Here is a 20,294-nt window from a genome sequence, read left to right as displayed (position 1 = left end):
GGCTCGTTTCTGGTGCTCCCGAGGGAGAGCAGTTCAGCTGAGAGCTGTGTGGTCGCCATAGGAGACATCAGGTCCAGGCCCCAACGCATCCTTTTCCATTTTATGTCAGTTCACAGCTTTGCTTTGCGGATTACCTTTTTGAATGATCGTGTATTGATGAAGGGCTGGTTTGGTAAAACACACGCTGCTTCCCATAAAGTGAGTGCCGGTGGTAACCAATGGCTTCAGTTGTTCCACTGTAAATCGTCAGTAAGGCAAGATTTCTCTCTTTTTTTTTTTTTTCCTAACCCTCTCCTGAGGATATGTTCATTGATTTTACAGAGTGAGTAACTGGAGGAGCGGGGGGGTGGGGGAAGAGAGCGCGCGCGCGAGAGAGAGAGAGAGAGAGAGAGAGAGAGAGACACACACACACACACACACACACACACACACACACGGAACCATTAAAATGAGAAAGAAACATCTATCGACTGCCTCTCATATGTGCCCCAACTGGGACCAAACCTGCAACCCAGGCACCTGCCCTATTTGAGAATTGAACCCTTGACTTTTCAGTGTATGGGACAACGCTAACTACTGACCCACACGGACCAGCGCGCTACTCTTTCTTTTTTACCCATCAGTTAATTGATTTTTCTGAGTAGAATCACAGAATCTGCATCTCAGGTCCTTGTGAAGGTGTGCTCCGCTTAGATGTGTGGGTTTATTGACAGTTGTTGGTTTACCCTGGCAGGAAGGGCAGCGCCCAGTCTGTCCCCTTCATCTCTCTCATCTGAGACTTTTATAAAAATGGGATTCTGACTCCTCTTAGGTGGAGATGAGTGTATCGTTTCATTTTTCAAAGGAGTCCAGTTAATAATCTGGCGGCGGGGGAAGGTGCAAGGCTGGAGATTATCCTCACAGGAGATAAACAAATTACCGTATTTTTCGCACTATAAGACGCACCTGACCATAAAACGCACCTAGCTTTAGGGGAGAAAAACAGGAAAAAAAATATTCTGAACCAAATGGTGTAGTAAAATATTTAATAAAATATGGCAAAATAATATTTCAACCATGTAAAGTGAACAGCAGTCAACAGCAGTGTTAAGAACCATCTCCAGTGTCATTAACAAATGAGAGACTTTAAGGTTCAAGTGCTCTTCTAGTTTTCCGGGAACCCCAAGAACTCATCATTGCTAAGTGTCAGAATTTATGAAGCTCAGTTGCTCGTAATCACTGATACCACTTTCTTCACTATCTTCGTACTGACCAGAGGCCCTGAGATTCAGCAGGAAAGTGGGACATTTAAGTGTCCCCAGGGGTTTCCCGTGGGCCCACCGCTTCCTCTTCTAACAGCTGTCGCCACCGCTGACAGGTCAGGTCATACACATCATGGTCTGTGACGCAATATTTGCTCCATAAGACGCATAGACATTTCCCCCCCACTTTTGGGAATAAAATTGTGTCTTATGGAGCGAAAAATATGGCAATCATATTTTGTTCATTTAAAAAAATTATTTTTAAAGATTTTATTTATTTTCAAAGAGATGGGAAGGAAGCTTTCTATTTAGTTAGATTTTACCTCTGACATTGAGAGTATTTTTCCAGGTTTCCATGTTAAACTGAAGTCAGATAGAATCTCCCTTGTTTTGCATGGACATTGCTTCATTTTAGCAATAATTGAAGTTACTGTGTTTGGGAATGTCTGCATAACATGGCTAAGCAAGAACAGGTATACTATTGGAAGAAAAATTAACATACTAAATTCTTTTGAATCTACAGAAACAAAAATGTCCCAGTCAATCACAGAGACTTCTGGTATGCCACTTACACGCTCTATAGTGTATCAGAAAAGACAGAAAATGAAGAGAAAATGAGCGATAATGCCAGCGGGAGCTCTGGCAGTGAGCAGGGGCCCTCCAGCCGACAGCACACCATGGTGTCCTTCCTCAGGCCCGTCCTCAAGCAGATCATCATGGCCGGCAAGTCCATGCAGCTGCTGAAACACCTGCGGACGGGGGACGGCCCGGCGTGCCAGGCCACAGCCAGAGGTGGGCCCTTCCCTCGCGCCTCTCCGCAGCGAGAGGCGACTGCTCTCTTCACTCTTGTCATTTAAAGTACATCATGATTTTGTAGTTTTTTGTTTGTTTTGTGTTCTGATGTCTTTTTTAAATTTTATTTATTTTTGGAGAGGGGAAGGGAGAAAGAGGGAGAGAAACGTCAATGTGTGGTTGCCTCTCATGTGTCCCCAAATGGGGAGCTGACCCGCAACCAAGGAATATGCCCTGACTGGGAATTGAACCAGTGACTCTTTGGTTTGCAGACCAGTGCTCAATCCACTGAGCCACACCAGCCAGGATGTTTTTTGATTTCTAGTGAGCGGGGATGGGATGAAGAAAGAGGGAGAGAAACATCGATGTGAGAGAGAAACATCTCTGCCTCTTGTACGCGCCCTGACTGGGGACAGAACCCGCAACCCAGGCGTGTGCCTTGGCTGGTAATTGAACTGGCAACCTTTTGCTTTGCTAGACAATGCCCAACCCAGCCTCACCAGTAGTTTGAAAATTATCCAAGCCCTCTAGCTACATGGAAATTACCACCGCGATCCAGCAAGTAGATCATGCTGCTCCTGATCGAAAAAAAGATGTTCTCATAGGAAGCTTCTAGCACTGCAGTTGAAAGGCAGTGTTAATAAGTTCCACATGCGTTTTTTTTACTCTTGATTCCTGAGGCCTAGTCCTTTAAAAATAATTTCCTGGCATATCTTGCAGCATTTTGCTCTTGAAGACCACGAATCTGGCAGATAAGAATTCATTGGTGAGCAATTCAGACTTGACTATAGATTTCAAGAAAATCTTATTTCTGGTCTTTTTTTTTTTTTTTTAATGTTTTATTTATTTATTTTCAGAGAGAGGGGAAGGGAAGGAGGAGAGGGAGGGAAACATCGAGGCACAAAAGAAACATCCATGTGTTGCCTCTCATGCACCCCGCCTGGGGACCTGGCCTGCAACCTAGGCATGTGCCCTGACTGGGAATCGAACCAGCGACCTTTCGGTTCACAGGCCAGTACTCAGTCCGCTGAGCCACAGCAGCCAGGGCTCTGGTCTTTTTTTGATGCAATTTAAACAATGTGGAGGCGGAAGCAGCGTCAACAGCAGCAACAACGGCCATCTGCCTTCACCTGTAACAAGTGCGGCAGGGATTGTCACTCCCGAGTCAGACTGCACAGCCATTCTCGGCGGTGCAGATAGACTCTCAAGAAGCTACGCCATCGTCTCTCGAGACGGACGGCTGCCGCCGCCGCCGCCGCCGCCGACGACTTAAAGTTTTATCAACTGACTAAAAACGTTTGAGAGGTATAGATGTGACATTTGAGAGGTATAGATGTGACAGGTATAGATTTTTTTTAAATCACCTGAGTGTTGCATTACTTATTTTGTATCTACTTTACTAATATTTTCATTTGGCCCAGTGGGTGCTCAGTTGGTTAGAGCATCATCCCAATACACCAAAGTTACAGGCTCTATCCCTGGTCAGGACACATACAAGAATCAATGAATGCATCAGTAAGTAGAACAAGAAATCAATGTTTCTCTCTCTTTCCCCCTTTCCCCTGTCCCCTTCGTTCCTCTCTCTTTAAAATCAATAAATAAAAAATTTAAAAATAAGAGTAATATTTTCACTTTGGAATATTTCCCTATTGACTGAATAATAAAATGTAATGAGCTTTCTAGGGCCATTCTTGGAAGTGCTTTTCCCAATAAAATTATGAAGTGCTGTACAATATCATGGTAACTTAACTTTCAGGTGTCCTGCTTAGGGTGTTACTTTGTTCAAAAAAATGTTTCGTTACACTTTTATGCTTAACCATGAGCTTTGCAGTTGTCTGACAGGATGTAAAAGTGTTTAGTAGCACTGTATTATAAAAGTAATGGTGCCCTGGCTGGTGTGGCTCAGTGGATGGAGCACCAGCTTGAGAACCAAAGGGTGACTGGTTCGATTCCCAGTCAAGGCACATGCCTGGGTTGCAGGCCAGGCTCCCAGTTGGGGGTGCATGAGAGGTAACCAATCTCTCCCTCCCTTCCCCTCTCTAAAAATAAATAAATAAAATAAAATAAAAAGAAAGGTAACAAATTGGGAATTGACTCTCATAGTCCACAGGGAAAATACCAGGCTATGTTTAGATAAAAGTACATAATATTTCTGAATGTTACCTGGTATCAAGTAACCTGACATATTTTTTTATGTGTCAGATGCAGAAAGGAAAAGCTTATATACACTCTTTCTGGAGTCGGTGCAGTTGCGCCTTCGACACGGAGAAGATGCCCCCGCACAGCCCCGCACTGAGCAGCAGGCGACCACCGAAAACCTCATTAAGATGCAGTCCATCGCCGAGAGGCACCCTGAACTGGACGACGTTCACGACCCGCTGCTGGCCGTCAACTTCGCCAGGTGAACCCCAGCTGGCGCACTTCTGGCGCTTGAAGTAGCAGCCTCTGCACTCCCTGGTGCCTGTTTAGTTCTGCCAGGCGGGCTTCCAGCCTTGCATGTAAAACCTTCGTAGCCTGTCCTACCTTATGAATGGAGCACAAGAAGATACTGTGTTCACTTTGATCTCAACTGTGTCCTGCGGCCTCCGTGGTGTTTGGGAATGCCCCTAGGTTATCACCTGCCCTAGCCCATGGCAGTGCAGTCACTGGGACAGAAGATGCACTAAGAAGCCTGGGTGCTGGACAAGCATCAGGCATACCCGCTGAGTCAGATCTGCCTTGTGGGCAGCAGGCGTCTTGGCCCTTCGAGGCTTTTAGGTGCTTGGTACCCTCACGGAGCTGTCACTCACTGTCGATGGCCCCGGGGGCTAGAGAGACCCAAAGTACTTGACCCTAAATGCAGAAGTGCCTCTGAACAACTGGTCCACTCAAAGTATATACTATATGTATTTTTTAAAAGATTTATTTTTAGAGAGGGGAAGGGAGGGAGAAAGAGAAGAAGAGAAACATCAGTGTGTGGTTGCCTCTCACACGCCCCCAACTGGGGACCTGATACACAACCCAGGCATGTGCCCCGACTGGAATTGAACCAGCAACCCTTTGATTTGCAGGCTGGCACTCATTCCACTGAGCCACACCAGCCAGGGCTCAAAGTATATTGTGAGGGAAAAGATTTCTCTTTCTGTAATAGTTCATAATTTTAAGACTAACGGTTAAAATGGTACTCTGAAGTTTTGATTTCAGAGAATTCTGTTGATGGCTGCTCTTAAAAAGGACTCATTTCTATTATGTTAAAGGTTGTACTTGGAACAGAGTGACTTTCATGAGAAGTTTGGTGGTGGCGATATCTGTGTGGATAGATCCTCTGAATCCGTGACGTGCCAGACGTTTGAACTAACGCTGAGATCCTGCCTCTATCCGCATATCGACAAGCAGTACCTTGAGTGCTGTGGGAACCTCATGCGAACGCTGAAAAAAGATTACAGGTATAAGGGAGCTTCGTTTTGGAAGTAGTCTGTAGTTTATTGTACCTTAAGAACCGTTGAAATTTTTATTAGAGTAGGAAATAGATATGCAGTAACAGTGTTCTTTGAGAAAATCAACTAACCATTAATGTTTTCTTAACTATGTTGTGAAATTTAGAACTTTGTTTATTCCTGCGACACTATCCCAACAGAAAAACAAAAAGTATGTTGCAAAAAATGCCTGTCACAAAATTTGCCATCAGAACGGAAAACATGCAATTACCAGTCCTTCACATTATGGCATATCAGTCAATATGGCATATCTATAGCATGTGTGAACCTAGTAAAGTTCACACAAATAATGTTCATGCAGAGTTTTAAATAACATTTTGTTTTTATTTTTTTATTTAATCTCTTTTTTTTCATCACCATTTAGTCCCCTTATACCCCTCCCCCAGCAATCCCCACCCTGTTGTCCTTGCCCATGAGTCCTTTTTCCTTGTTGCTCAGTCCCTCCACCCCGTGAGCTCCCCAACTTATTTTATTCTTGAAGCTTAAAAAGCAGCATATATAATAATGGTGAGGATTATATTTTTTAATGCACACACAGAAAAAAGACTGGAAAGAAATCCCCCAGCCCTGGCTGCTGTGGCTCAGTGGATTGAGCCTCGACCTGTGAGCCAAGTGTCGCTGGTTCGATTCCCAGTCAGGGCACATGACTCGGTTGCACGTCAGGTCCCCAGTTGGGGGCGCGAGTGAGAGGCAACCACACAGTGATGTTTCTCTCCCTCTCTTTCTCCTTTCCCCTCTGCATAAAAATTAAATAAATAAACAAATAAATAAATAAAATTATTTTAAAATAAAAAAGAAATCCCCCAAATAGTAACAGTGCAAATTCACTGTGAATGGTAGGATTCGGATTTCCTTACTTTTATTTTATATTTTCTGTTACACTTTTGTGACTGATCAGTTTTCTGTGTTATGGAAAAATAACTCCTATTAACAAAGTATCTAAGAGGTGTTCATGTTTCTGATGGCAGTCGGGGCAAAATGTGCACCTGCCTCGCTGGAAATAGCAGCACGGATCCTGTTACTGACGGGGACCCTGTCTCCCGTGGCTTCTTGTCTGTCCTTGCAGGTTGGTGGAGTACTTGCAGGCCATGCGGAATTTCTTTCTGATGGAAGGTGGGGATACTATGTATGACTTCTACACATCAATTTTTGATAAAATCAGAGAAAAGGAAACCTGGCAAAATGTGTCTTTCCTTAACGTCCAGCTCCAAGAAGCAGTAGGACAACGTTATCCTGAAGACAGTTCACGGTAAAGTATGGGAGGCCCCTTTTATTTTCGATGTTATAGACCCATCCGCGTGCTATGAACCCCTCTGTGAATTTCTGTGTATGTCATGTTATTTGTTCTGCACACTCACCCAATGACTTCTGCTCATGTCATTTACACATGAGAAAACCGAGGCAGCCAGTAGCTCTGTGACCTGCCACCGAGCAAAGGCAGGTTGACGTGGGACCAGCCAGCCTCCCTCACGGGACTGGAGTCGGTGCTGACTGTGGGCTCTGGCGCCTGCCTGCCCCAGCCACCGCGCTGGCCTCTTTCGACGTGGCCTTGGGTGGTCCGAGGCAGCTCCGGGCCTCACGAACCCTCGCTTCCGCCAGCCGCCGCCGCCTAGGTTCAGGCGTGGCGAGCAGATTGCACCACTTGATGGGCATGGTTGTGGGTTTTCAGACTGTTTCGTCGGCTCATCCCCAACCAGACTGCCGGCCAGGCCTGCGCGCCGGGGCCTCCAGGTGTTTACAGCGCAGAGACCCACCTTCCCGCCGCCTCAGGCTCCTTGTTCCTTGCTCAGCTCCCTTTCCCGTCCCCTTCCAAAGTAGTAATGATAAAAGTTAACGTGGGTCGGGTGCCACTTAAGGCATTATTTTCCTCACAGCGTGCTGCTGCTCAGTAGTATAGAATAATTCCTTTCATTTTCGTTGTATTCTTTTATTATATCTGATTCTTCCATAAAAGCAGCATAATCAACAATTATGTGATTCTAAAGGCAGGGTAACAGCTGGATTCCTTTCATGGTAAGACATTAGTGCCCAGCACCCTGCAGAGGGTCCCTGGGAAGGTGATACCTTGCAATATCAGTAGAAGTCCATGAATTTTGTTATTTTTTATAAGTTTTAATCTATCATATCTTTTTTTGTTGTTGCTCAGACTGTTCCATTTTGATGCAGTGGGAAGCCCATCACTTGCCCCAAGTGACCCCAGAGAGCCCCCAGCTCTCAAGTCCGACCTCTAGGCTCGTCCTGCCCAGGCCTGTGTGCCTGTCCCGCCCGCGCTTGTCACGGCTCTTTGGTGGCTTCAGAGGCCCCCAGCCGGGTGCTGGAGTATATCCACCGGCCCTGGGTTGTCTCCACTTCTGGGCTGTCAGCAGATGGAGCTAAGACATCTGGAAAAAGCAGAATGAACCATAAGCTCATATTGATATTTTCAGTGTCTATGACAGATGACTGATTTCACTCTGATTTTCCTTTCAGGGTTACTAACCCATTAACCTAACACGTATTGGTTCTGTTCTGAGGTAAATAGTAATAGTTCCAAAGTCAAAGTCACAACAATGCTGCAAGCCCCCTGGGAGGTCACAGCATGTGGGGCCGTTTCCCTGGACTCTCACCTCTGCGCCTGTGTTTCAAGGCCACTCGGACTAGCCCTCCGTGTGACTGATCAGCCCCAGCTGACAGAGGGCCAGCTTGGGCGTGACAGCCCGCGCTCTACTTCCGGGACTGCTCTATTGCCACCCCCCCCCCCCCCGCCATCTTGTTTTCAATTAGGCAAACAGCTGTGCGTTTCTTATGTGAAACCATTGGTACCAAGGTCCTTTTAGCGACATCTGGCTTCTATCACTGTTCCTACAAGCTTTCTCCCTTCCTGGAAGGTAACTGTTTTTACTAGATTTCCATGAGGCCCTGTGGCCTGCCCCCAGGCTCATGACTGAGGCCTCGCTCCCCAGGTGCTGCGTGGTTCTCAGCGCACTGGCAGGACAGGGGGCCGTGTCGTCAGACCCCAGTGCCCTCGCAGCGCCTGGCGCAGGGACATTCCCCTGTACTGGGGTGCTTGCTTGCTTCTGTTGAGAGTTGCATTGGAACCAGTGTTAAGGACGTGTGCACAACACTGCTTCAGAAGCAGACCTCCATCTTTTTTTCCCCCCATTTGTTTTTAGATGGAGGGGAGGGGAGAGAGAGAAAGAGAGGGAGAGAAACATCAATGTGTGGTTCCTTCACACACCTGAGACTGGGGACCTGGCCCGCAACCCAGGCACGTGCCCTGACTGGGAATCGAACCAGCAGCCCTTTGGTTCACAGGCTGGCGCTCAATCCACTGAGCCACACCAGGCAGGGCAGACCCCAGTCTTGACACACACACACACACACACACACACACACACCCGTCTTGACACACACACACACACACACACACACCAGTCTTGACACACACATACACACACCCCAGTCTTGACGCACACACACACCCCAGTCTTGACACACACACACACACACCAGTCTTGACACACACACACACACACCCCAGTCTTGACACACACACACACACACACACCAGTCTTGACACACACACACACACACACACACACACACACACGTGTGTGGGCTGAGCAGAGGTTCACTTCTGAGCCTCTTGCCCGAGCTTTTCCAGAATTAAGCTCCCTGCCTTCGCCTTTTTTCCTAGTTAACCGACAACTGTTAAGTGTCTCTCTATAGCTAAACTCAGTATCTGAAAACTTTTTCCTCTTTTTTATTTCCAAAACCAAATTCCAGAAAATATGTCATTATTGAAATATTTGCACTCCTTTTATGAAATACAGTGTCTCTTTTGGAATACAATGTAAATAAAATAAATGTTAAGATGATGATGGTTTTTTTAAAGAACATTTTTATATGAGCATATTTTCACAAACTAAAACTGAAATTTCTTTTTCTAGTCTCTCCATATCTTTTGAGAATGTGGACACAGCTAAGAAGAAACTCCCTGTTCATACCTTAGATGGTCTGACCCTGAGCTACAAGGTATGTGCTGATATTCTTCATAAGAGCATTGTTTTATGTTAAAATTAAAACGTGCAAGCCCTGGACAGTGTGGCTTGGCTAGATCATCATCCCATACACTGAAAGGTTGTAGGTTCAGTTCCCACTCAGGGCACAGACCTAGGTTGTGGTTCAGTCCCTGGTCGGGTCACATATTTAGGTTGTGGATTTGGGATGTGTATGGGGGGACAACTGATCAGTGTATCTCACATTGATGTTTCTCTCTCTCCCTCTCCCCTTCCTCCCTCCCTTGCTCTCTCTCTAAAAGAAAGGAAAAAAATGTCCTAGGGTGAGGATAAAAAAGAAATTAAAACGTGCAAGTAGTGGGTTACTTCCTATTTTAATTTTCTGTTTTTGTTTTTATAGGTCCCATGGCCTGTGGACATTGTTATAAGTTTGGAATGTCAAAAAATTTACAATCAGGTGTTCCTTCTCTTACTGCAAATAAAGTGGGCAAAATATAGTCTGGATGTTTTACTATTTGGTGGTAAGATTATAATTTCAAACTAAATTATATTAAGTTATAAAATGTAATTATAATTAAAATTAAATTATAATTTAATTTTAGCCCTGAAAAAGAGAGGTTGGTGGTCTAGTCATTTTTTATGTATACACAAGAAACAAAATGACATGTATTTATAGCAGCATTTTTATAGATGTCAGAATTAACGTCCCTGAATGAAATACCAGAAGTTACATGTACAGTTAACCTGAAATACAATAACTTGTTAGGAATTTAGCCAGAATAATCATTCATCTTCGGTTATGTGACAATTTAAAAATATATATATTTTACTTATTTTTAGAGAGAGGGAAAGGGAAGGAGAAAGAGAGAGAGAAACATTACTGTGTGGTTGCCTCTCCCATGCCCCTAATGGGGACCTGGCCCACAGCCCAGGCATGTGCCCTGACTGGGAATCGAACCAGCGACCTTTTGGTCTGCAGGCTGGCACTCAATCCACTGGGCCACACCAGGCAGGGCTATGTAACAATTTTTAAAGGCAAGTTTATGGGACTTTGCGACCATCCAGGTGTTACGGGAACTTCTCAGGGTGTCACCTTCCAGAGACACTGAAGGTGGGTCCCTGCCATGCCTGTGGTGACCTCGTTGGCAGGGGCCCCACCCTTCGCGGCCGTGAGTTGGCGTGGAGCGGCGTTCGTCCGCCCATGCTGCTGCTTGAATCTTTTACAGAACTAGCTGAGAAGCCACAGCTGCAGGAAGGGCTCTTCCGTGAACAGGACGCTGCTGCCCCGTGCGGACCACAGACGGCACCTATGCGACAGCAGATCCATCGCATGTTCCTCTTACGGGTGAAGCTCATGCACTTCGTGAACAGCTTACACAACTACATCATGACCAGGGTTTGTGTCTGTCGGTCCGCCTTGTGTCCAGCTCTGCATAGAGGATTGCTTGTAATAGGCATAAACACAGAGCAGCTCACAAAATACTTAATGGACTGCGAGGTGAAAATAGCACATATTAAAACTTTGATCATAAAGCAATGTGGTAGTGGGCTGGGGTGGGCAGTTTTTAGACCTGCCAGAGCATGTGTGTCCGCCATCTGCTGTCCTTCCTGTCCACCGGGGACAGGCACACCCGAGCCCCTCTTTTGGAACTGCCTTCTGGACTTGCTTTGGGGTCCTTTGAATCTGATCAACGGTGGCAGCTGCCGCTGGAAATGGCTGCAATTCTTAGTAGCAGCCAGAGTCTGTCGGGTGCATGTGGGTGTTGGGCGGAAGGTACAGCCAGATCATAGACTTTCGTCTTTGAGACAAGAAGCCATTACAAAGTTAATTTTTTTTACACGCCTTCCAGCCAGTTTGAGAGGATGTTCTGCGAGAGGCGTTCAGCTGTTTGCACAGTGGCTGTATTCCTAGAGGACAGGACCCATTGGGGTTGAAAAAGGCTGCCAGGAAATTTCTAGTCATTCTGGCCTGTAAATTTGAAAACCCATTTTGTTTGGGGGACGTGAGCCTTGCAAGTCTGCATTTCAGACCTGCTGCCTTGCATCCTGGGACCACGTTACTGTCCTTCGGACCGCCCGCCCTAGCCCTCATTGTTGAGAGCAAGTGGTAGGAGCTTCAGGTATCCAGGATGGGCAAAAGTGGGTTTACAGTTGCAATAGAAACAATACCATGATTCATAAATGGTACTACAAGAATAAACTGTTTTGTGTACTCACAACTGTAAACCTACTTTTGCTCATCTCTGTATAAAACAGTGGAACTTAGAGTAACTCTGTAACTTCAGTTTACCTGATGGTTTTCTTAATAAAGATTTTATTTATTTATTTTTAGAGAGAGGGGAAGGGAGGGAGAGAAACATCAATGTGTGGTGGCCTCTCGCGTCCCCAGTTGGGAACATGGTCTGCAACCCAGGCATGTGCCCTGACTGGGAATTGAACAGGCAACCCTTTGGTTCACAGGCCGACACTCAGTCCACTGAGCCACACCAACCAGGGCATGATGATTTTTTTTTTAAACCTCACTTGAGGACATGCTTATTGATTTTAGAGAGGGGGAAGGGAGGGAGAGAAATATCGATTGGTTGCCTCCTCTGCATGCTTCAACCAGGGATTGAACCCTCAACCTGGGTATGTGCCCTGACTGGGGATCAAAATCGTGACCTTTAGTTTTATAGACCACTGCCCAAATCAACTGAGCCGCCCAGCCAGGGCTACCTGATGATATCTTGGAAAAAAAAAAAAATTCAGTGCATTTTCCCCTGTGGTTGGATACGCTTGCCCCTCCCTACCGAGAACAGTCTGTTGGTCAGAATGAGGCGTTCAGTCACTGGGCAGGGGGAGGTCCCCACAGACGGGGCTTGTCCGTCATTCTAGGACCAGAACACTTGCCCCTAAAGACCAGTACTTTATCAGCTTGCAGATGTAATTATTGAAGGAAGCGGAAGAGGTTGGCGGAAAGCTTTGTGTGGGACACACAGTTCTCAAAGAATAAATCTGTTTAAACTTTTTATCTTTCTCTTCCAAGATTCTTCACAGTACAGGGCTGGAATTTCAACATCAAATTGAAGAAGCAAAGGACTTAGATCAATTGATCAAAATTCACTATAGATATTTGTCAACCATCCATGATCGGTGTCTTCTGAGGGAAAAGGTGTGTGAGCTGTCACCTGCGAACTTGTCCCCTGAGCCAGGCGTGAAGCTGGCCAGGGGAGGTGGTCTCTCGGCTTTGGGATTTCATAGTTATTAAGCTTCCGTTTTGTAAAATATTCTTTAAGGAAATACCAGATCACATGAGGTTACAAATGTGGGCCATCTGACCAGAAATTATCTGTATGAGAAACAGGTGAGACCTGTGTGGCCAATATCTGCTCTGCACTTGAATTCAGTTTGGAAAAAGTTTTTAAAAAATATTTAACTTATTTATTTTTAGAAAGGAGGAAGGGAGGGAGAAAGAGAGGGAGAGAAACATCAGTGTGTGGTTGACCCTCACACGCCCCCAACTGTGGACCTGGCCCACGACCCAGACGTGTGCCCTGACTGCGAATCGAACCAGCAACCCTTTGGTTCACAGGCCGGCACTCAGACCTCTGAGTGATACCAGCCAGAGCTCAGTTGGAAAATCTTATCTGCATGTGTGTAATAGTCAGGAAGCACGTCCCCCTCAGTGTGAGTATTTAGGGTTACATCTTCTTACAGCCACGGGAATTGCCCCGTTTCATTGTCCTAGGAGATGGGGGCTGCTCTGCGGGTCAGGCTGTGCTGCCACTACCTGCATCGTGGGTGCGGGGCGTGTGGCCGGTTCCCAGGGCGCTTTGCTCACAGCCGAGCACCCTTTCTCAGACCCAGGAGGCGACCATTGCACTGGTGAGCCTTCTCTGTGACGTTCAGAGTAGGCAAAAGTTGTGGTTTCAGTGTCCAGACATAGTCACTGAGCTGTGCTCTGTCCCGGCTTTGCCCCGCAGGTCAGCTTTGTGAAAGAAGCCATCATGAAGGTGTTGAACTTGGCTCTCATGTTTGCAGAAGGTTGGCAGGCGGGCCTGGGGGCTTGGCGGTGAGTATGTGGCTTTGGGGCCTCCGCGCTGTGAGCGTTTTAATGGGCTTCATCTGTGAGGCTTTGTTTTATCTTGGCAACACGTCACTTACCACTTCTATTTAAGGAAAGGATTGAAGAATTTGCTCACCTAAATGAGGCAGCATCAGAGATTGTGTGATTCTTTTTTTTTTTTTTAAACACAAAAGTGTTTTGTTTTGTTTTGTTTTTTAATCAATTTATTTTTAGAGAGAAGGGAAGGGAGAGAAATGTCAATATGTGGTTGCCCCTGGGGACCTGGCCCACAGCCCAGGCCTGTGCCCTGACTGGGACTCGAACCAGCAACCCCTTGGTTCGCAGGCTGGCACTCAAGCTACTGAGCCATGCCAGCCAGGGCAGGGATTGTGTGGTTCTTTTATGAGCAGTGAAATAGTAAGACCTATCTGAAGTCTTGTATTGAGAACAAGCAAATATCCTTAGATCACATTCATGTGCTGGTGTGTAGGTTTTGTTAATTTTTATTACAGATGCTTGACACATACACAGGAGTAGAGCGTCATGGCGGAACAAACCCCAGGTGCCTGTCACTCCGCCTCAGCGGTCGCCAGTGCTGTTTTGTCTTTGCTATTCACCCCCACTCGCGCCTGCTGAATTTAAAGGCGATTCTGGATGTCACACTAGACTATAGTCCAAAGTTGTGTTGTAGAGGAACTCTAGAAGAATAATTGGCCATTGGACTTCTGGGGTGTTTATTACTCATGCCTAGCACATAGAAAGGTGACATCAAAGAACTGTTGAGGACACAGGGGCTCTTCCTATCCAGTATCCTAGCCTGTTCTCCACTGTGAACCTGCTTGCACAACTGAACAGGTTGTTTATAAAATTACTGTAATGCTGCAATTATTATTGTCATTTCATTTCTTTTCAGATTGGCTTTGTTTAAATTTATTTTTTTTAATTGTTGTTCTATTACAGTTGTCCCATTGCCCTCCCCTGTCCCGCCCATCCCCCTATTGTCATTTTCCAGTTACTGTTGACATTCAATATTATATCAGCTCCAGGTGTACAGCATATGGTTAGACATTCACACACCTTACACAGTGACCCCTGTTGCAATGCTGCTGCTGCAGCTGCTGCTACTCCCCTGAGTTAAAAGTGCGGGTCTGGCCGACCGGGCTGCTGACCGATAGCTCGTGCTTACCCGTGAGATGGGGGCTTGTGGCAGCGCTGACCTCACACTTGACCCTGTGGCTGTGTCCGAACACTCGGAGTGCACCCGCTGAGAGCGCAGGCAGAATTCAGAACTGCGGGCGTGAAAATGGAAGTGTCCCTGGCTTTATTATTGCCCCTCTGCGGGTGCACGGCATGTTCACACTGGGGGCGGACGAGCGGATAGTAACGCTGCGCATGCTTTGCTAGAGCCGAACTGTGTCCATTTTTTCATCAAGTCGATTGTAAGAAAAAGCCGAGGTGAGGAGGACTTCAGCCATCGCAGTCTATGGGTCGAAGTTAATTGATCCTGACTCAAATTTGAAGCAGAAAAGTGAGGAATTGCCAGAGCAATGTGAAATTTGAGCACTGACTAGTTATTTGATGATGATAAGAAATCATTAAGTAGTTTGAAGCAAATGGTATTGTGACTGTGTTTTAAAAGGGTTTTTGTCTTAAATGATACACACCGAGCTACTTAGGGCTGAAATGCTGTGATGTCTCAAATTTGCTTCTAAAAATGTGGTAGTGCTGGGGGTTTTCAGGGGGCTGTCTGGGAGTGGGTGCTTAGAAGTCCCTGGGCAGTTCTCCCCTTGATATTTTCGACAGTAAAAAAGTTTGGGAGCCCTGGCTGGTGTGGCTCAGTAGACTGAGCACCAGTCTGCAAACCCAAAGGTCACCACTTCGATTCCCAGTCAGGGCACATGCCTGGCCCCCAGTTGGGGATGCATGAGGGGCAACTGATCAGTGTGTCTCTGGCCCATTGATGTTTCTCACCCTGTCTTTCTCCTTCCCTTTCCCTCTTTGTAAAAATAAAAATAAAATCTTAAAAAAAAAAGTTGAAGCCAGGCCTTATAGTGGTAGCTCACCTGTATCTCCAGGCCTGACACCATGTTCTTAAGTAAGCCTTCACTTTCTTTGCTGCAAAAATAATAAAATAATATAAAATTAAATTAAATTTAAAAAAAATTTTGTTTTAAGATAGCTTTCAAGTTTAGCGTTTTATATCTTTAACGTGTTCTTCATTTCAAAAAGATATGCTTGCCCTGGCTGGTGTGGCTCAGTGGAATGAACGCCAGCCTGCGAACCAAAGAGTCGCTGGTTCGATTCCCAGTCAGGGCACATGCCTGGGTTGCAGGCCAGGTCCACAGTTGAGGGCGCGTGAAAGGCAGCCACACATTGATGTTTCTCTCCCTCTCTTTCTCCTTCCCCATCTCTCTAAAAATAAATAAGTCTTTTAAAAAAGAAGAAGAACATATGCTTGTGAAAAATAAAAATACAGAAGTGACTAATAGAAAAGGGAATGTCCCGCCACCCCAGCTCTAGACCTCAGTGCTGACACAGGCTTTCCGTCATATGGACACTCACCTTCCAACTGCTGGGAAGTTCTCTTTTCAAATAGGACTGGAGTTCTTTCTCTGCCGTCAGATGGTGCGCATGACTGTCCTGGCTGGTGCTCTCCAGAGCCTCACCAGCGCCGAAAAGAGGCAAACACCAGCTTCTTATTAGGCTGTGCTCCAAAGTCATGTCCGATTTCTCACTGGGGTGGGGAAGCATGGTTACATTGGCTGATTTGAAATTAACTGATGACTGCAGAGCCGGGAAAATTGTTGTGAATCTCACGGGCAGGTTGAACAAGGATGGAGTGATCAGCCCCAGATTTGACGTGCAGCTCAAAGATCTACAAAAGTGGCAGAACACCCTGCTTCCATCCTGTCCGTCTGATTTCATGGTACTGACAACCTCAGCGGGTGTCGTGAGCCGTGAATAAGCAAGACGAAAGCACACAGCAGAGAGAATCCTAGGGTTCTTTTTCTAGAGATATAATTTGTATGTGCAAAGATTGTATTTATTTTCAGAGAGAAGGGAAGGGAGAGAGAAAAAGAGGGAGAGAAACATCAGTATGTGGTTGCCTTTCAAAGGCGCCCAACTGGGGACCTGGCCTGCAACCCAGGCGTGTGCCCTGACTGGGAATTGAACCGGTGACCTTTCAGTTCACAGGCCTGCACTCAATCCACTGAGCCACACCAGCCAGGGCCATTTTGTAGTCTTTATACTTAGGATTCTAAATAATTAAGCTGAGGTACATTTGAAATTACTCCAGAGGTGTTTTGTAGCCTACCTGTTAACCCTGTATGCACTGACTGAAATTGAAATGCACTTTCTTTCCTAGGATGGAATCTATAGAGAAAATGGAGTCTGATTTTAAAAACTGCCACATGTTTCTTGTGACCATCTTAAACAAAGCTGTCTGCAGAGGGTCCTTTCCCCACTGTGAGTACACGTTACAGTCTCCCGTCTCCGTTTCCCGGTGCAAAGGCTACACGTTGTCTCATGTGACGTGTGGCTCACGTCACAGCTGGAGAGCTGTGCCACAGTGTTGTTGTTTTTTTAAAGATTTCATCTATTTATTTTTAGAGAGAGGGGAAGGGGACGGGAGGGAGAGAAACATCAGTGTGTGGTTGCCTCTTGCACGCCCCCAACTGGGGACCTGGCCCACAGTCCAGGCATGTGCCCTGACTGGGAATCAAACCGATGACCCTTTGGTTTGCAGGACAGCGCTCAATCCACTGAGCCACAGCAGCTGTGCCATACTTTGACTTTTTCAGAATTACTGTCAGATGAGTGAATAGCAAGGCATAAAATGTGGAGACTAAAGACTGCTCTCCAGCATATTGCTTGTACACCAGTGGGCTTCTGAAACTCATTAAAAAAGCAGAGGGCAGAATAGATTTCAGTCAGTTTCCTATCATGTGTAGCTTTTGTAACTATTTCTTTTCAACAGATGAAGGATATTTTCTTAGCAATTTTAAAGCTCCCAAGGCTTCCTGACAGACACTATCTGTGGGCTGAGTCCAGAGGAAAGCTGTTTAATCTGCAGAAACAAAGGACTAAGTCATCTCTTCCCTGTTTCTGCATATTCAAATTGTGATCTGCTTATTAAGAATAGTTGAGTGGCCCTGGCTGGAGTGGCTCAGGACTGAGCGCTGGCCTGTGAACCAAAAGGTCATGGGTTCGATTCCCAGTCAGGGCACATGCCTGGGTTGCCGGCTGAGGAGAGGCAACCCATCAATGTTTCTCTCACGTGTCAATGTTTCTCTACCTCTCTTTCTCCATTCCACTCTCTAAAAACAAAGAAAATCTTTTTTATTTTTAACTAAAAAAAAAAAAAGCTGGACATTTTTTAAAGTGCTATTAGAAATGTGTGAGGAAACGCTGAGGCATTTGTCATTTTTGTATTGGGTGATCATAAGTTAGAACTTGGCATCTTGTTACAAACAGACTTTAGATTTTATGATGTGTGGAACAAGTGTGATTTCTTTAGTAAAATGCACAGATTGGTTTGTTTCTGAAGTAGCCATAAATCATACTTACTCAATTTGTATTTACTAAATGAAGACTATCATCTTTATACATTAAAAATAATCACTATTTTGGTTAAAAATAGAAAATGTCTTTCAATACTTTGCAGTTTTGAATTGATTAAAGCCTTACTGAGATGTTTTCAAATATTTAAACCTATTTTCTTAATCTTATTGTCCTGCCCACAGTGGAGTCTCTAGCCCTGTCCCTCATGGCTGGAATGGAACAAAGTTAAATGCCTTCACATGATGAATACCTCGTACTTCACCTCCATGTGCGTGTGTCTGCACCACGTGCAGCTGAGACGTAGGAGTCGCTTTATTTTGGTTCTTTTCTACAACTGTTGTCTAATGTCTAGACAAGTACAGGTTTGCAGCTATTCTCTCTGAAGCTCTTTGGATAGTATGTACAGTTGTGTGTATAAAATTATGTCAATAATGTGAAATGTATATAAGTTGTTTACACTTACTGTAAACTGTGGATTTATGGTGTTGATACCTTAGATGGGAATTGTATCATTTTCAAAAATGTAATTGTTAGTATTAAAAATACATTAAAGCACATTACTTTTTTCATTGTACTCTTGCTGTGTCCCAGAAGTTTTTTGGGTAGAGTTTAACATGCTGTCTTCCTTAAAGCTTGTGTTAGATTTAGCTGTCTGAAAAATGTATTTTCATGTGCCTGGGAAGTTCCAAAATGGAAAATAACTTCAACCAATATCAGGAATGTAAAGACCAAATGGGACAACTGTAATAGAACAACAATTAAAACAAACAAACAAAAAAGAATGTAAAGGCCATATTGATACAGGGCCAGCTGTGGTCCGTACTATCAGATTGCGTTTCTGAGCCATTTTTGTTGGCTACAATTATGCTTAGTATTTCATTTTTCCACATTTCCTTTCCATACTTTTGATATGCCTCTGGCATTTATGGTTGAGCACTATATTTACTATATTTTTCACAAACCACCACTGACTCAGCGTCAGAGCTGAGCCCTGGGGCACCAGGTCCTCGGGGCGTCTTAGTCACCCTACCTGCAGACCCTGCGTCTGGAAACAACCAGCTCTGAGGCTTCCCTCTGAAACTGGGAGAAGTTCCCGGAGGCGATGGTCAATGCCAGGGGCCGCATAGCTACCTCCAGGCCTGAAGAAAATGCTGCGTATAATCTAGGTGAAACCTAACCACGGAGACAGGCGGCCCCTGTGCCCCGCGCTGCCCACACGCAGGCCGGCGCTGTGGATGGAGCACGGGCTGCGTGCAGCTGTGGGATGGAGGAGTCAGGTTCCACACAACGGTGGCCCGGCCCTTCCAGCATCAAGTTCTTCGTACATTACCGAACGCATCGCATCCAGGGTCTGAAGGTGTGCCTCTCATGGACTGATTCAGCCTCCGACACCCATAGCTCCAGCAGATGGTGAAACTGTCCCAGCTCCGTCCCAGCCAAACCTAAGGTGTTCACTGATGTCCTGTTGACCTCAGGTTCCTTTTACCTAGCAAGTGCGTCACGTCCAGCTTTTACCAAGGAAATGACATTGTACGAAAAGACCAGAACCAGAGCAGGCACAGAACCAGGCTCCGACTGGGCAGAGGTGTTGGCATGGCCAGACCGGGATGGAGACAACTAGGGTGAGTGTGCCCGGGGCTCTGGGAGAAAGTGGACACATGGGAGGACCAGTGGCTGTGAGTGGAGCTGGAAGCTCAGCAAGGACAGGGTGAACTGGATGTCACCCAGGTCCGGTGGACACACGTCACTTAGAGTACACCTCAACTTACAGAACGTTCACTAAGGTGGGCCACATTTGGGGGCCAAGAAACACGCCTTCATGATTTTTAGAAAATAGAAGTCATACAAAGTATGCTCTCAGACCACAGTGTGAACAGGAAACCAGCCGGGACTGTGCCGGGGGAGTGACCAGGTTGGAGTGGCCCCTGGGTCCCGCAGGAGGACAGGGCCAGCGTGTTTGGGTAATGCTGAGGGCCTGCAGGGAGGACAGCCATTCGGTGCAGGATGGGTCGGGTGCCGCTGGGCTGGCCGATGGGGCAGCGAGCTGGGTGGAGACAGATCTGGAGAGCCGGGGCTCCAGCCTCCCCGAGGCAGCACGCGAGATCCCAGGCCTCACCACAGGCGCGAAGGGAGGGTCCAAACCCATGCTTTCGTGTACGGACGTCTAGTCACAGCATGG

The 20,294-nt window shown here is 46.1% G+C and overlaps 1 protein-coding gene across 1 annotated transcript in view; it reads left to right on the top strand.

The window, feature by feature from the left end:
* LOC149991938 (gamma-tubulin complex component 5-like) overlaps positions 1-18,672 on the top strand; it is a 44,387-nt gene extending 25,715 nt beyond the window's left edge. The window contains exons 13-23 of the mRNA XM_090263674.1: positions 1,765-2,033; positions 4,236-4,434; positions 5,270-5,458; positions 6,576-6,758; positions 9,439-9,523; positions 9,908-10,028; positions 10,734-10,903; positions 12,533-12,658; positions 13,470-13,558; positions 16,920-17,020; positions 18,298-18,672. Of these exons, the coding sequence (XP_090119800.1) occupies positions 1,765-2,033; positions 4,236-4,434; positions 5,270-5,458; positions 6,576-6,758; positions 9,439-9,523; positions 9,908-10,028; positions 10,734-10,903; positions 12,533-12,658; positions 13,470-13,558; positions 16,920-17,020; positions 18,298-18,344 (1,579 nt within the window). The 3' untranslated portion in view covers positions 18,345-18,672. The remainder of the gene's footprint in view (positions 1-1,764; positions 2,034-4,235; positions 4,435-5,269; positions 5,459-6,575; positions 6,759-9,438; positions 9,524-9,907; positions 10,029-10,733; positions 10,904-12,532; positions 12,659-13,469; positions 13,559-16,919; positions 17,021-18,297) is intronic.
* The last annotated feature ends 1,622 nt before the right edge of the window (positions 18,673-20,294 follow it).

The sequence above is a fragment of the Furipterus horrens genome, unplaced genomic scaffold (genome assembly GCF_987537825.1).
Source record: "Furipterus horrens unplaced genomic scaffold, mFurHor1.1.pri manual_scaffold_16, whole genome shotgun sequence".
Lineage (NCBI taxonomy): Eukaryota > Metazoa > Chordata > Mammalia > Chiroptera > Furipteridae > Furipterus > Furipterus horrens.
The sequence above is the reverse complement of the archived record's forward strand: the minus strand, read 5'-3'. Positions and strand labels throughout refer to the sequence as shown.